General features: G+C 44.3%; 1 protein-coding gene across 1 annotated transcript; it reads left to right on the forward strand.

Moving 5' to 3' along the window:
- The first annotated feature begins 1,903 nt into the window (after positions 1–1,903).
- Positions 1,904–12,287, forward strand: LOC107320062 (GDNF family receptor alpha-4). The gene is made up of 8 exons (XM_015875530.2): positions 1,904–2,038; positions 6,330–6,605; positions 7,257–7,349; positions 7,767–8,112; positions 8,191–8,300; positions 9,402–9,536; positions 10,779–10,909; positions 11,217–12,287. The coding sequence occupies exons 1-8, from the start codon at positions 1,996–1,998 to the stop codon at positions 11,349–11,351; spliced, it is 1,269 nt and encodes a 422-aa protein (XP_015731016.1). The 5' UTR covers positions 1,904–1,995; the 3' UTR covers positions 11,352–12,287.
- The last annotated feature ends 5,125 nt before the right edge of the window (positions 12,288–17,412 follow it).

Genomic DNA, 17,412 nt, shown 5'->3' on the forward strand with positions numbered 1-17,412 from the left:
GGCACCGTGGTTGGAATTTACAGCCTACCACAGCCCACCGATGAGATTGGGACTTAATTTTTTTCTCCTTGTTGAAACTCTCTCGTTGTTGTTTAGTGTCATTGGGTTCATTAAGCTGCCGTTTGTTCTCAGATCGCTGGTTTTTTTCATTTTTTCCCTCCTAGACCCATCTGCAATCTCCCTTCCCTTCCCCTCTCTCGGAGCGCACGTGGCCGGGCCGGGCTGCACCACCGCACCATGCTGTTAGAGAGGGGAGGTACTTTGTTCCTTCTCTCCCCAGGTTTGTTCCCGCTGTCATGGAGTGAGCTCTAGAGAGAACTCCATGACACAGGACTTCATGACATCACTTACCCCAATCCAGCCAAGACCTACGTGATACCATGAAGAGTAAAATAGATAACATAAAACTGAGGCTAAACAGAGAGGAAATCAGATCAGTGTTGAACACAGTTTCTACAGCTGCTCTAGTAGGTCAAAGGCCTGGAAGTGGCAGGGAATCAGAGACTGATCTGTGTGATATTAAACATTACACTGGTAGATGGTTCCCACAGGTCAGAGTTAACCTATAGAACTACAAACAGAAAGAGTGATGAAAGAACTAGTCATGAAAGACTGGTAATTATTCAACTCTCTGAAATGCGTAATGAGGTTAAAGTGCTATTCTATACAGCCTAGCAGAACTTCCCCTCCTGTGGCTGTTGTCATCTTCAACTGTACCAAGAGAGGCAGTAATGTTGGCCACAAATCTCTGGAAGCATTTGTACTCCTGCACTGAGGGATACCTGGGCTGCTATAACCTCACACCTTCGTATAAATAAGCCTCCTTGCTCCAAGTTTTATCTTCAGTCCTCCCTGAATGACAACTGAATTCTCAAAGTTAAACAACAATTCTCAAAGTTAAAAAGGCTGCGTTCCCTCCACCATTTGCCTTGAGTTCCCCCAGCCATTAAACTTTAATAAGGACTTTGAGAATGGTGAGAATATTTTCTCTCCTTTCACAAGAAGTGGGAGCCTCCAGAGTCTGTGGACAACTTGGTCATAACCAGAATTCTCTCACAGCAGTAAGCAGAAGGACAAATCTGTTTCAAAACCCAGGAACAGGAGAGGAGCATTGAATTGGACTGTGAACGCTTAATGTGTTTGCACAGTTACTACCCTTTCTGCTGGGCTTTTTGGACAGATGGAGTCGGTCCTTCTCCTTGTACAAACAACTGTTCTGCCAAAAGCTCAACTTATTTTCATACGTTAATGTACATGTACATGTTAGACTGTTACTTTTTTCACACTGGTTAATTTGATCTTGGTATGGAAACTAAACAGAAGGATTTGTTCAAAAAGAAACATGGCTGCCTCAATGTTGAGTAGGCTCCCAGAAATGTCCTGCTCAACAGGACACAGTGAAACAGCTCAGCAGAAGCCAAGCCCACAACAGGTAAGATTCTGAAATAAGACCCTTCACAGCAAAGTCAATGGGAAGGAGCCAAAAGTGCACACCATCCCTTCGGCAGAACAAAGGAGCATCAAGGGAATCGACTCGAGAACTAGCCAGCGTCTGTCCCCTGCCAGGCAATCTTCTCAGATTAATGTTCACTTTCTTTTAACAAAGCAGACTCCTCTGAGCTCTCCTCACGAAGTTAGAAGCATCCACAGCCGTACCCTCAGTGCTTGGGCGTACCGCGAGCCAACAACCCACCCAACAAACGCACTTCTTCCGTAACGCCTTTCCGAGGGCCCCGTTTGAAACACTCTCCGGGCCGCGCTCCTCACTCGCACCCCGCGGCTCTCCGTCCGCGCCCTCGTCGCCCTCAGAGCAGCCGCGCTGCTTCCTCCCCCTCCTCGCAGCCCCGCTCTGTGGGGCGGGCCGTGCCGCGGGGCGGTGCTCGCCGTCTGCACCTCGACGGGGGGGCGGCCACTCGGACGCCGACAGGCAGCGTTCGGGATGTGAACGGCGGCTCCAGCGCCCGGAGCGAGCGGCCGCCGGCGCCGAGCTGCAGCATGTGGCTGGCCCTGCTCCTGGGGCTGCTCCTCTCCCGAGCCGGTAACGAACAGCACGGGGAGGCGGGCGGGAGGGCTTGGTGGGGGAGAGCATCGCGGCGGCGTGTGTCCGTCCCGCTCTCGGCGGGCGGCGAGAAGCTGCGTGCTGCCGTCCTGTCCCGTCCCGTCCCGTCCTGTCCCGTCCCATCCCGTCCCGTCCTGTCCTGTCCCAAACAGCTGCTGGCGTCCGGCAGAAAATGCGCGCGGGGCGACGCTTCGGCACCCCTCGGTGTCACGTCCGGGAGGCTGGGTAGTGCGGAGCTCGGGGCGCGTCCCGGACTCGGGGCTCCCGTCCGCTGCCCGGCAGCGGCTCCGCTGCGAAGGAGCCGTATTCCGAAGCACATAATGCGCGCTGCTTGCTTTGACCTGCGCTGAGAATAGAGAGTGTCGATGTGACCAAAGTGGCTGGATGCTCTGCGGAAGGGAGCTGAATTTCCTCGAGGCAAAGCTCGCGGAGGTAAAGGAGGGCGGTTTGCTCCTCTCGCTCGCAGCCGGGAGGGACCGATGTCAGGAGCTGATCCCTCAGCGCGGCGTAAAGACGGCATCCCTTTCGGGAATAAAGATAGCATCAGTTCTAGCTCTTGGAGGAGACGCAGAATCTGAGATATCTTTGCCGAAAGCTGTTGTTGTTGTTGTTGTTTTTAAACCCATCTTCCATGCACTCCCCCTCTGAATCGCTTCAGACTGATACTCTGATGAGGCTAGGTTTGCAAAGACCAGTCCAGGAAGCCCCTGCAAAGATGCATCTGTCTTACGTTGCACTCTGGTATTGCCAGGTCACAAGATCTTGAGGGAAGAAATGATTCCTCTTTCATATGCATCTCTTGAGCAGTCTTCATAATTGCAGTGGCAAAAAATACAGAAGTTTCAGACGTGCTGTGAAGCACCTGACCCTACCTATGAGATGTCAGTGCTTGGCATTAAAATAAAAATAAAAATGCAACTGCTCAATATTACGAGTCTTATAAAGACGAGCTGTTGCACTGTGGCCTCAGTAGCATCTGCAGCCTCATGACTACAACAGATTTCCCGCAAATTTCCATTGTCCAAACACTAGTGCTTGTTTTAAATCTATTCTTAATAAATAAAGTTTCCCTTCTGCAATTGTCCTTTCTTTCACTAGCGTGGATGACAAGGAATACTAAGTTAACAATAACATTAATTGTAATTTCATAGGTATGTGACAGGACGTGGATTCAAAAGTGAGAATAAATGAGCATTATATTAACTATAACTTTATTTTTCTAAGGAATAAGTAGCCATTGTTTGTGAAGTGATTATTATCTTTTAACTTTTCATTTAGCTAAAGGGGCTCTGATATACACTCACATTCAGTGCTATCTGCAACCTAGACCAGAGAGCTTTCTAATACAGTACCAGATATTTTACCTGGTTATCTGGCATTGTAAGTACTAAGATAACTCTTTATTTTCAATGAACTTTTTGCGCTAGGGATCGAGATTGTGTAGCTACTAAATTCTGTTAGTTAAAGAGGACTGCTCTAACTTCTTCTGCTTTGACGCTTCCAGAAGCTTCACCCAAAGCATCTGGTACAGGCCTGTGGTAGAAGCACAGTCCATCCACACTCAGCTCTGCCCTACTCTGTCAATTATGATATTGTTGTAAAGTTTTGAAAATGTCACTTCAAGCTCTAGTGATTTTTAAGCAGAGCTTGTAAGGCTGGCAGTGTGTCCTGTCCTTTCATGAACTTGCTACAACAGCTGCTGCATCCACTGAGGGCAGTTGTACTCTGCTCTGGCCTTGTGAGGTAAAACAGTTTGCTCAGCTTAGAATCCCAAGCCCTGCTGGAGGTAGAATCATTTGGGTTGGAAAACTGCTTCTGGAACTTTGCACTGCTTGTAGCCTTACAGAATGTAATCACACCCCGGTGTGATTATGTGTGCCCTGGTGGCACAGTGGTAGGAATGCTGCTTTGCAACACCGGAGGGCCCGGGTTCGAATACCCTGTGGCGCAAGTGGTAGAAGTGCCGCTCTGCAGCATAGAGGCTCGAATCCCGGGGGTTGGATTCAATGATCTCTAAGATCCCTTCCAACCCACATGAGACTATTACCTATTATTACCTATTACCACCCCGCGTGTTCATCTGTGTTGTGCCAAGACGGAATGTCTAACCAAAACCAACTGTGGTGGTACAAAGCATTTCTTGCAAGAGATTTGTCTTTCAGGGAGCTTCCCAACTCATGCAGTCTTTACATAACAGCCAGATGAACAGAGAAGTTTTTAGGAAAGCCAAGAAATATGAATGAATGGGACAGAAACACATAAGGCAGCATTACTGGGCTGAAGACAGAATAAGAAGCTTGAGAATCAGACCAGCATGGAATTATATGGCAAATAAACTGATAAGACCAACAGAAGTGAAGGAAGTGAGTAAACAAATCAGACAGTGAAGGCAGTATACCTGATAATAAAAGCTGCACCAAGATTTTTTATTTTAGTCCTCAGTGAAGACAGGCAGAAGCAGCACCACAGTGCCCGCTGAACAAGAGAGTGACAGATGAGATCACACATCCAAAAAGCACTGAAGGTAGATGCTAGGTTGAGCGCAGTTTTGTCCTACTAGCCTACATGTAAACTCTGTTAGCAGTTCTTATTCCAAGGTTCTACAAGGCCAGGTCAGGTGGAGCTTTGAACAACCTGGCATAGTGGAAGGTATCTCAGCCTATGGCATAGAAGTTGGACCCAAATGCTCTTAAATGTCTCTTCCAGTCCAAACCATTCCGTGACACATTGTGCTCATAGCATAAACACAGATCCATATACTGCAGAGATGAAGAAAGACTGAATTCACACATCTGTGAAATACAACAGCGTATCTCCCGTAGTGTTATCCTTGCAAGAGAGCAGTCCATACAGTTAAAAATAAAAATAAAAAATAAAAAAAGCTGAAAATGTCATCAAGTTTTGAAGATTGTATTGTTAAATTAAAATTATTTCATACTTCCATAAGGCAGTGTCAGTGTATATACATACAATTAATGCACATACTACACAAATACATACAGAGCTTAAATTGTGAGTTCACAATTGATAAAAAGCTGAAAGCTGGCAGAGCAAACCTGCATCCCAGCACGTGGAGCAGGAATTCCAGCGGTTTGGTTCTATACGCTGTTAACTGATCGCTTATCAGCTCTTCTACATGAAGCTACTTGCGTTTAATATGAAAGGTATCTTCTATTATGCAAAAAATACCTATAGTTATTATTAAGTTTCCAAGCTCAACAAATCAATTTCGTTTACACCCACAAATGGCTTTCTCAGTGCATCTCTTAATGACTGGTATACATAAGGGTTGCTCCAAAAGTCATGCCTCCTGTTTGATGATGTTGTCCCATGATGTCAGAGGCAGATGCTGCCAGTATGGCAGCAGTGGGTGAACCTTCCCACCAACAGTGCATTACATTTTCTTGCCACGTGACAGACGGCAGTAGAAGGGCAGTCTGACCAAATGGTCTCTGACATGGAAGCGCATATGAAGCAAAGTTGTGGAATTGAATTCTCCCATGTGGAAGAAATTGCACCTATTGGCTTTAACTGATGCTTGCTGGATGTCAGAACAGTAAGGAGTGGGTGGTATATTTCAGAAGTGGTGATAGTGGGGCACCTTCCCTGATGTAGACTTTTATGAGCACAACAAATAGGCTCTTGTTCATCACTGATGAAAATGCAGAGCTAATGGTGGTGACTGTGTTGAAAAATAGTGCTCTGTAGCGGAGAATTTGCTTTATCAAATAGTGTTATTGTGCTCTTTGTATCTGTTGTTGTTTCATCAGAAATAAATAGGAGTCATTACTTTCAGAGTGACCTCTGTACTTAGCAACAGCAGGAGTACTGACTTACTCTACACAGTGTGGTGTTAGTACTGTTTATCACACTAAGCTTCTTAGTGCCCAGATAGGTGAGTTTCTTCAAAGAAGGCCTCAGCAAAGCTGAAGTTTTCTTAGGGATTTACTGCTCTTGGAAAACAGAGCCACCTCTGATCCCAGCCAAGCTGACAGAGTTATAGTTGGTTTTTAAAAAAAGGGAGGAGGATGTTATTAAACAAAATCATGTTGGAGATTTATCATTAATCTTATGTTCTTTCTTTCACACACTAATACTAATTCTTTTCTTTCTAAATGGAGAGAGCTCTTGCACTGCTCCAGTAGGAAGGACCCCAACCAGTTCTGCCCCTGGAGTTCTGTAACTGAGGATGCCTACAAAACAATGACAAGGTGCTTGTGTGGCATTTATCATGACTGAAATCCTAACAATCCTTTCCCTTCTTTACCAGGAGACTTCCTGGCTCTGCCACGGAGTGACTGCATAGTAGCAGAACAGCTGTGCCTCTTAGACTCCATCTGTAATGCCACTTACAGGACTCTGGAAAACTGTGACCTTGCTAAGACGCGTTTCGTCGCGCTGGATCATGATAGCAGGGTCAGATGTCTGAATGCAGAGCTATACCTTGGGAACAGCTCTTTATTGCACTGCAAGTGCCATCGGCGCATGAAGAGACAGGAGCATTGCCTGCGCATTTTCTGGACCGTTCACTCCAGCATGACAGATGGTGAGATAAAATAAAACAAATTTAGAAGGTACTAGTAAGGCTCAACATTGCCCCTCCCACCTGACAGCAGTGGTGGAAGGCCTCTTCCTAGTACTGAAGGTACCCGTTTGGTCATTACTGCTCTGTATGATACACATAGAAAACCAATCTGGTCTGAGACTTGTCTCTCAGAAATACACCAGGGAGTCTGACAAACAAAGGTAGCAACTTGAGACAATTACTTAACTGTAGTTCTATGAAAATCACCTCAAAATGTCTATGTCTGTCATTGAAAATGGATATGGGTTTATCACATACAGTAATAGCATCCCTGAGCAGCATTTTGTTTCCCTCCAGCTTTACTGGGATGCTTCCAATGGCCTGCCACCAGGAACTACCTGTCCTGCACAACTCCTTAGCACTGAGGCAGAAAAAAATCTAATTTCAACATAGGCCAAATTCCAGCCAGAGGAAATCTAATGACAAAATGTGATGCTGTTGCTATACAATAACACCTTTGCATCTCTAGCAGAACCATCCTTGGTATTTGACTTTCAACAGGGCAGAGCACCTCTGAACTCCAGCCTGAAGAAACGCGAATAAGGAAAAAAAGAAAAAAAAAAAAAAGCTGGCGTGTCTCTCATTGCATAAAACACCTTCTGTCTTGCCCAGGTTATTTCAACTTGGAAACCTCTCCCTATGAGAATCCAGCAATTGAAGAGCACTGGAAAACAGATTATAATGAACTGGCAGCTCTGGTATCAGGTAATAGTTTCTAACAGCTACATGATACAATTCTTTACCTTTCTTACCTTTTCAGGGGCTAAAAATTACTGATGATAATGATTTGAGGTGATTGTCCTTTTAATCAGATGAATGCCTGCTCTGGATGCTTGCCTGTATTTGCACTCTTATGTGTAAATACAGTTACAGACCTAGGCCCATGAAAGAGGGAATAACTCACAATGATGTATTCTCTGAAAAAAATATCCTAACATGAACCAATAAAATATGTGATTTTGTAACTAGCATCACTGTAATGTCTTACTACAAGCACATAGCAGGACTTTGTTCGTTTTGATGTTCCAGTTTGTCCATCGAGGAAGGGCTATTCCTGTCTCTATATGAAGTTTCTTTTGGAGATTCACTTCTTTTGTTTACAGATTTATTTTGGCTTCATAGGCTCTCAGTTAGCAGGAGATGCAGCAAACCCATGCCTGAAGGCAACTCATGTCTGTAATCTGAGCAAGAAGTGTGTTCGGCTGCGCACAGACTATGCCTCAATCTGCACCAGAGGGACTGGAAGTGAGGACATGTGTGACCGTCGCAAATGCCATCGAGGGCTAAGAAATTTCTTTGAGAAAGTCCCTGAGGATTTCACTAGAAGGATCCTATTCTGTCCATGTCAAGATGAACTCTGTGGAGAAAGACGCCGGAAAACTATTGTTCCCGATTGTTCCTTTCAGTATAGCACCAAACCTAATTGCCTTTGGCTTCTGGACTCCTGCTTGGAAGACCATATCTGCAAGTAGGTCTGGCAGCAGCAGGCACCAGCCACCAGAAGAGAGTGACATAGACACTGATAGTCTCATTTTCATTCCCACAGATCCCGACTGGCTGATTTCCAACAAAACTGCCAACCTGCAGATATGTCCCCAGATGGTTGCTCTCAGCACAATCACGCTGCATGCCTGCAGGCTTACATGGGGATGATTGGTAAGTGATGCCCACAGGAACTTATGTAGGGTTACTTTCAGGCAACAAACTTGTAGCCACATTGTTAATGCTGAGAGGATCTGTCTTGCTTTGCCGCAGGTGATGGTGCTCAGCATGCCAATGAACATGCCTTAGCCTAATGGACTCTAATGCTTCCACTTGTTTCTGAGGTAAATGCAGCACAAAGAGAGCTCCTTCGTGGCATTTATCACTCTGCTTTGTCCCATCCTCTGCTGGCAAAGCAGCAGCACTTGCCAGGGTTTCTTGCATTCCTGTTTGCATCACCAGCTGATGGAAAGTACTCTAAATACCCATCCAATAAGTCTCTCTCGGCTTGTATGGATTAAGTTATTCCCGCTGCTGGAGCTGTATCACAGTTACAGCAGAGTGCAGTTGTAAGATCATTGATAAGGCTGACTCTCCCTTATTGCTTGTTTAGACTCATGCTGGTTTAACATTGTGTATGCACTATCTTCTCAGAGCCAGTCAGAACAACAGTTACACAAGACACTACCAGCTGTTGAATAGAAGGTTGTCTTTAGTTACAGGTTGCCAATTTGCTTTTACTTTTTCAGATCGGCTCAAAGGAGCTACAAAATGCAGTAGTATTTCAGAAGCTGCAATTCTAGACTATATCTTCTGGTTTTCCAGACATCTATGATGTTTTCATGCTAAATAAGCTCATTACTCTGAATGGCACATTGCAGGTGTGCAGCACTTGTTTAGCAAAGAAAGCATTTGGCCACGGAGTGCTGCCAGCAAAATGAGAGTTAGGAGAGCCATGTGCCAGTACTGCCATTGAACCTCTGCATATGCTTCCCATCCTTCAATCTAATGTTTGCACAAAGTTCGGTTATCAGTGTGCTTCATCATCAGGTTGACTGAGTCAGGGGTAGTGATCTCCACCCTTTCTCACAGAGCAGTAGACTGCACATATGTTCACCAGATGTGGGTCACCTTGCAGGGGCTCTGCAAAGTGACTTCTGAGTAATGGAAGGCTTTTGCCTCCAGGGCAGCATTGCCTTTAGGATAAGGGGACTCACCATGCTTCTTTCATTTGATGAAGTAAATCCTGATTCCCATTTCTGGTGCTTGGGACAGGCACGCCTATGACACCCAACTACATCAGTAACTCCAGTGTGGAGGTCTCCCTGTGGTGTACCTGTGAAAGCAGTGGCAACCAGAAGGAGAAGTGTGACCAGATACTTGGCATGTTTGAGAGCAACAAATGCCTTGGTAAGCAATATGTCACAGAGCTGGGGAAACAACTAAACAACTCAGCACAGGAAAGTTCAAAACCTGTTGATTTTAAGATCCTATGCAGCATTGCTCTAGCATATACTTCTCTGTCTTCTGCAGCATTTACATGATCTCCTTACCAACCTACAAGACTAGCATGGATCTGCTTTTGGAAGTGTTTCTGTATCTTCTTTTCATCTCAAACACTATGAAGCTATCTACAAATAGCATACAAATGAACGGGTTGCAAAAAGCAACACTGTGGGGAGGTCAGACTTGCTGTATCCATTGGCAGTTGAGTAGTCACATCAATGCACCAGAATTATGGTGCTTTGTTTTCCACTCTTGTTCCTTTCATAGAATTATAGAACTGCTTGGGTTGGAAGGGACGTCAAAGATCATCTGCTGTGGGCAGGGTTGCCAATTGCTAGATCGAGCACTAGATCAGGTTGCCCATGGCCTTGAATATGTCCAGAGATGGGGCATCCACAACCTCTCCGGGCAGCCTGTTCCAGCACCTCACCACCCTCTCGGTGGGTTTTTACCTCCACAACATCTAATCTAAATCCCCCCTCCTATAGTTTCAAACCATTTCCTTTTGTCCTATCACTATCTGCCTGTTTAAAAAGTTGCTCTCCATCCTGATTATAATCTCCTTTAAATACTGGAAGGCTGTAACAAGGTCTCCCCAGAACCTTCTCTTCTCCAGACTGAACAAGCCAAGCTCCCTCAGCCCATCTTCGTAGGAGAGGTGCTCCAGCCTTCTGATTAACCTGTGCTTGTCTTTGGCCCTTATTTGGCCAAGATGAGTAGCTCCTGACACAGTCCTTGTCAGTAGATTCAGATTCAGCAGCATAGCAATTCCAAAAATCAGGTTATGTCCAAATATTTCCTGTGTGGAGCTAAAAGGTGGACTCGATGGTCCTTGTGGATCCCTTCCAACTTAGGATGTTCTATGATGTATATAATCCTAAAGTGGTATTTCTTTTATCTCCCTAGCATATTAGCAACAGACCTTAATAAGATTTAAATATTTTATGTTTTGTAAAAGGTTCTGAAGTATATCAAACAATGAAAATATCATCTTTAGATAGAAGATTAATATTTAAATCTACCTACTGCTGTACCAAAAAGCCTTACACACAGCACTATGGATACACCTACAACCTGAACATCCCACCTCAGATACTACATACACAAGTAAGAACAGTAAGACTCTCGCTTTGCTTCTGTTTGCAGAAAATGCTATTTGGTCTCAAATGCACCAGAAGCTGACAGGTCTGGAAAGACAAAAAGACTTGTATTATTCATCTTCCCTAAGTTTCCAAGGAGACAGTGCCAGCACATCTCTTGCTTCAGAGATGTCTCAGGTATGCATTGTTTTGTTGCCTCCAGTGTCAGGTCCAGTTGACTAGAGAAAGTAGTTCAAAAACCTTGTATCTGGAATTGTGTGATTTTGGACATCAAAGTGAGGGATGCCATGTGCATGCAGAAACATAGACTGCTTTGACTCAAGATATTCCTTCCACAGACAAGCAGAAATTGCAGTCCATGCTGTCTGGCTGCAGAAGTTTTCTACAGTCTCATATCAGTGTCCAGAGCTTGAGGCCCTTCTGCTATCGGTGTTTGAGCGTGAATGGGACTAACTGGGATTCATTACTCCTTTTCATTTCCTAGGTGGCTGAAGTGAAGACACAGCAAGACACCTCTGAACACAGCAGTTTGCCTATGGCCTCCTCTGTATATTCTGGAGCTGCTGTTTCTTGGACATCTCTGTCTCTATTCCTTCCCCTGTTGCTGAGCCCACTTTAACTTGGCATGTGACATATTTCCTTCCCATATTATTAATCTTACCCCATATCCAGGCATCTCCCATTACTGATTTACCCACAAGAAACAATAGGCCTCTGTAAAAGGGGAAGGGAACAGCCTTAGCCTTGTAACTGCAGTCACTGAACACCTCTCCCTGACCTGTGCCCCTCTTTCCTCCAGTCAGTCTGCACTGAGAGATGCAGATTTGGTGCCCACCGTTGCTTCTGCCACATTTAGTGTTTTGAGTGACAGTCAGGCTAATATTCAATCATGGTATTTTAAAACAAGTCTGCATTCTGTCAGAACTTGTGTGGGGTTAGTTTTCTATCTACAGGGATGCACATGACACTGTTTCCTACCACCCTATATGTTTGAGCTCTTCCTTAAGCATAGAGTACAGCACACCATCCTCAAGTGTTAGGTCCTGTGCTTTGGCTACAACAACCCCAGGTAACACTACAGGCCCGGGGCAGAGTGGCTGGAAGACTGCCTGGAAGAAATGGACCTGAGGGTGTTGATTGATGCTTGGCTAAACACGAGCCAGCAGTGTGCCCAGGCAGCAAAGAAGACCAAAGGCATTCTGGCTAGTATAAGAAATAGCATTGCCAGCAGGAGCAGAGAAGTGATATGCCCTGTGTTTCAGCTCCGGTGAGGCTCAGTTTTTGACCAGTCACTACAGGAAAGACATCAGGGCCTTGGAGTGTGTCCAGAGGAGGACAGCAAAGCTGGTGAAAGGTCTGGAGCACAGGCCTTATGAGCAGTGGCTGAAGGAGCTGGAATTGTTTGGTCTGGAAAAAAATGAGGCTCAGAGGAAATCTTATCACCGCCTACAACTACATGAAAAGAGGTTGTAGTGAGGTGAGGGTCAGCCTCTTCTCCTGTGTAAGTGATGGGGCTAGAGGGAATGGCCTCAAGTTGCACCAGGGGAAGCTCAGGTTGGACATTAGGAAAAAATTCTTCTCCGAAAGAGTGGTCAGCCATTGGAATGGGCTGCCCAAGGGGTGGTTGAGTCACCATCCCTGGAGATGTTCAAGAAAGATTTAGATGTTGTACTGAGGGACATGGTTTAGTGGGAAAATATTGGCGGTGGGTGAACAGTCGGACTAGATGATCTTGGAGGTCTTTTCCAACATTGGTGATTCTGTGATGAAGATTAAGAGCCCTCACTGCAGGGTGGTTGCAAGTAAAGTTAAGTAAGCATGAACATAAAATCCCTGTAAAACACCAGTTCTCAATTACTTTCAGTTCCCTTATATATATTTTTAATTCATTCTTTTAAACACATGAAAAATACCATTCCAGTTTGAAGACACTATACTCCAGTTTACGTTCTTGCTCCTTTCTGTTTTGCCCCTTGTAACTATATATATCATCCTTTATCATGGATAGCAACAGACTTGTGTTTTCTGGGTTAGTAGGGATTCCTGTTCTCAACCCTAGTAAATTTACCTAGCCAAGGATGATTTTACCAGACCTCAGGCCAAAACTTTTTAGGAATGCCTAGGGAAGGCGATGCTCTATTCACCACAGATCCCCTGGGTCATTCAGTTACAAAAGCATCCAGGAGCTGGAACTAGCTGGAAACTCTCCACGCACTGAAGTTGTCGTTTTCCCCTTTCACCTCCTGCCAGTCTCCTCCACTGCCAAGTTCTATTTCATGATCTGTTTATTCCAGATGTAAACATGTGCACTGTGTAACTGCTGTTATTTTATGCTACGTTGGCCTGTTAGAAAGTGGTGTTAAGTGAATATTGATTTCTGAGCATAGGTTAATAGTCTACAATCAATTGTGTGCCAGAGTTGCCTCATCAGCCAACCCACACTTTCAGGATAGCTAGAAACAGCTTAAAGCAGCTTCCCCATACACATGTATAATGCCTCTTGTTTATTCTATGAAATACAATAGATCTGGACAATATTATGCACAGCTGAGCAGTACTACAATCCAGAGTAGATACAGAATAAGTGGCTATTTCTTTTTACCCTGTGTTTTATCTGTACCTCACGAAGATACCAACTAGGTAATAGTTTCGGTTCCCAGTCACTGTCAGACTCTTCTTTCTAGAAGATCTTCCATTGCTACATGTATCTCAGTGTAGCTGTCCTTACCTGCAGTGGTAATATTGCCATTTCAAATTCCGGCCTTCTCTTATGTCCTTGGGCAGGTAGGGCAGGGAAATGATTGTATGGAATAGAAGCTGTTCCTCTGATGCATGGAGGAGCAACACCACATTTACATGCAAAAGGAACAAGTATCACGTCATCTTGAGAGAAGAGGAGGCTTAGGAGAGACCTTTAGCTCTCTACAACTACCTAAAAGGAGGTTGTGGTGAGCTGGGGTCAGCCTCTTTTCCCACATAACTAGTGATAAGACTAGAGGGAATGGCCTCAAGTTGCACCAGGGGAAGTTCAGGTTGGATATTAGGAAAAATTTATTCTCTGAAAGAGTGGTCAGGCACTGGAATGGGCTGCCCGGGGGGTGGTTGAGTCAGCATCCTTGGAGCTGTTCAAGACAGGTTTAGATGTTGTACTGGGGGACGTGGTTTAGTGGGGAAATATTGGCGGTGGGTGAACAGTCGGACTAGATGATCTTGGAGGTCTTTTCCAATATTGGTGATTCTAAGAGGAGTGCTGGTATTTCCCACCATCTACTGAAACATGGATACGTGACTGAAGAGGCAGCATTATTTCCATGTTTCCTGCCTCTCTGTAATGAAAACAGCCTGTGTGATTTTAGGACTCTGAGATCTACATTTGGCCATTGTCCATATGGTGGGGCTGGAACTGTAGGGTCTTTCATCTCCAGAGATTACTTGTGAATGATGAGGAAAAAAAAGTCATGTTCTGGATTGCACAGGAAAATGCTTTACAGTACCACAGAATCCTGCTCTAGACAGAAATTAAACAGAACACATTTTCTTCAGATGTCTCTTTTCCATGTTCATATGCACTTTTATATGGACAGCTGCCTCTTACAATTGTTCATTGGTAACTGGAAGCAAAAATCACCTCTAAATACACCTGCACCGGTAGATAGATACTCACTCTGGTGTGTATATAAATCCATTTTCATTTAGATTTTTGTGGCACTGAACCTCCAAGTACCAGAGCTGCTCAATGTCACAGCATACATGCATGCATAACTACTACTAAAAATGTCCTGTCAGTAACTGTCCAGTTCTCTTAGCACTGCAGCTCTTTCAGAATACTTCCTACCATCTGTGCTGCGAGGCAATTTACAAAATGCAAGAATAAAACATAAAAACCTCAGTGTTTATTCATTAGAAACTGGAATACAACATCCTGCAAGCACCTTTGCTCCAAGTACAAAAATTATATAATAGAAATGCTCTGTTCTGACAGTCTTCACATTGACATCTCAGCAAGCATACAAAACGAAGAAACCACCTACTTGTTGTAATGTAAATTATTTTTAAGAGTGTAAAATAATACCAAGACTTGCTAATAAAATTTATCTTGCAATTTTAGAAGTCTTCTGCCTTCCTGTGCAATTAGTAGAAGCTGCAGTGTTTGTGTCCTCCTGCTGGAGGCATTATGGGAAAGAAACCTCTTACAAAGCAACGTCAGCAGCAACTTACACAGAAATCATGTCAGATTTCAGACATGACATCTAGGAATCTGACACGGTGTTAGATTTCTTAACACGGTCTACCATGGCATTTACCAAGAGCGTTAACATAGCCTTTTATGAGAAGCGAGCTCAATCACTATGAGTTGATCTTATCTGACAAGTGAGAGAACTGGTAGACATTTCCTGCCAAAAGTCACAATCAAGGTGATGCAAGAAATAAGCCTTGAATTCCAAATCCCCAAACTACCATGACCTTACCTCATTAAAATCATTCCCGCTTCCCACAGCAAAAGCTTATGTTTCAGGAAGGATGTGGTGTTCTTTTTAAACTGCACACAATCTGTTTCACAGGTATGGAAAAAACTAAGTTTTACTTCCAAGTGTAATGCTTGCTGCAGAACCCTGGCATGCCTCTCAAAACCTGCTGTCGTATGTGGTAACCTGCTGTCGTATGTGGTAACTTCATGTTTACAAGACGGCACTACAGGTTCAGTGGCCACAAAGAGCAAAGGCGTCTTAATGCATCATAAAAGTTTATTCTGCTAAAATGGAAGGTAACATTACCTGTAGAGCTCTTGGAATGGGTCCAGGGGAGGGCCTCTGAGATGCACAGCAGGCTGGAGCACCTCTCCTATGAAGAAGGTTGAAGGAACTGGGCTGGTTTAGCTTAGAGAAGGGAAGGCTGCGGGAGACCTCATTGCAGCCTTCCAATACTTCAAGGGAGTGTTGAAACAGGAGGGGGAACGGCTGTTTATGAAGGTGGACAGTGATAGGACAAGGGGGAATGGTTTTAAACTGAAACAAGGGAGGCTTAGGTTGGATCTTAGGAGGAAGATTTTCACTCAGAGGGTGGTGACACTGGAACAGGTTGCCCAAAGAGACTGTGGATGCCCCATCCCTGCAGGCATTCAAGGCCAGGCTGGATGCAGCTCTGGGCAGCCTGGTCTGGTGGTTGGCAACCCTGCACATAACAGGGGATTGGAGCTGGATGAGCACTGTGGGCCTTTGCAACGCAGGCCATTCTGTGATTCTATGACAACAGTGAAACAGGAAGCCAACGAACGATACTAAGCATGATGCAGTCTTTCAGTATTGCTATGGAATGAGAACCAGCTGCTGCCCTACAGTTGCTTCCTCCATCAAAATGTGTACTGGCAAATATGATCAGGGGCTAATCATCCATACCTCAGGGACTTTGTGGCTGAACATTTCTTCAGATGAAGGAAGGCCGTTTGAGCTTGGTTTTGCCTCTAATGGAAGCTCTTCTTATGGTTGATTAGCTCTTCTCCAGGAAGTGATTTGGTGTTTGGATTTCTTGCAAATGGTAGGGTTAGCAGAGGTCATGGGATACAGCACTTTCTCCAAATGCCTTCATGAAAATAGCCCTACATACTTTCCATTTACAGCTGATCACCTCCATTATCTGCAAGCTAGGAGGAGATGATCAGCTCTTGTTAAGTGCTTGTATCAGACTAATAGCTCACTGCTAATTCCCCCAGTAATATGAATCTAAATTCCTGGTAAACAAACTGACTGCTTTTCACACGCAGGGATGATTGCCAAAAGCCTAATATTGGAGCTCTGGAGCTAAAGCTTTTAGAGTAATCTTGTCCACTCAAAGATGTTTAATGACATTATATTATGTACTAAATAATTAGAAAATGAAGGCCCACTTGGAATCAATGAGTTATTGTCTAATTAAGATGAAAAAGGGGCTCTACTAGGTTTTAAACAAGTTTATACTAAAATGGTGTACCTGATAAATGGCACTGATAGCCAGCTCTTTACCTTTGGGCAGAGCAAGGCAGCCATTAAGCTGGTAGATGATAACTCTTTGTGTGATTTTTGGCTCATATTTTCTTCTTACTGGTCCCACCTGTTTTCCTGAAAGGCATGACCTTTGGCTGCTGTTCCCCTCTTCCAATCAGACGATAAAATTTATTAAGCTCATTCAAATAACTTATCCTGACACAGATAATCATCTTTGACTTTGTTTTACTAAGTTCATACAACTGGATGTTTGAAGAGCTGAGAGACATAGCTTGGAGCCTCTAGAAGGAATTTTAAACAGCAATTGCTAATGAGCTTCATGAGAATGCAGGAAAAGATTACAGTTATCTCTGCTTGTAGAAAGAAGACCAGGAAATGTTCTATTGATTATCTGACTGAATTATAATTAATTAGTAAATTAGTCTTGAATTGAATTATATCTTAGCAATCTCTGAGCAACATAAAGAACAAAATTCTAGAAAAGCAATAAAGCGTTGGAGCAGCTGGCACTATTTACCTAATTTTTTTATTCCACCTTTGTTATACGACACACACTTATATACTCTGCATATATGTATATCCCCTTGAAGAAAGTACAAGCCCTAATACTTTAGTATTGAACCGCTGCACGAGGCTTCTGTTTTCTTCCTCCCACCACAGTCATCTAGCATTCCACACTGAGCCACGAGATTATTTATA

Source organism: Coturnix japonica, chromosome 13 (genome assembly GCF_001577835.2).
Source record: "Coturnix japonica isolate 7356 chromosome 13, Coturnix japonica 2.1, whole genome shotgun sequence".
In the NCBI taxonomy this organism is placed as follows: Eukaryota; Metazoa; Chordata; class Aves; order Galliformes; family Phasianidae; genus Coturnix; species Coturnix japonica.

Coding starts and splice junctions, on each gene's coding strand:
- LOC107320062 (XM_015875530.2), top strand. CDS start 1,996: ATGTGGCTGGCCCTGCTCCTGGGGCTGCTCCTCTCCCGAGCCG. Junction 2,039..6,329: donor GCTGCTCCTCTCCCGAGCCG/GTAACGAACAGC, acceptor CTTCTTTACCAG/GAGACTTCCTGGCTCTGCCA. Junction 9,537..10,778: donor TGAGAGCAACAAATGCCTTG/GTAAGCAATATG, acceptor TTCTGTTTGCAG/AAAATGCTATTTGGTCTCAA.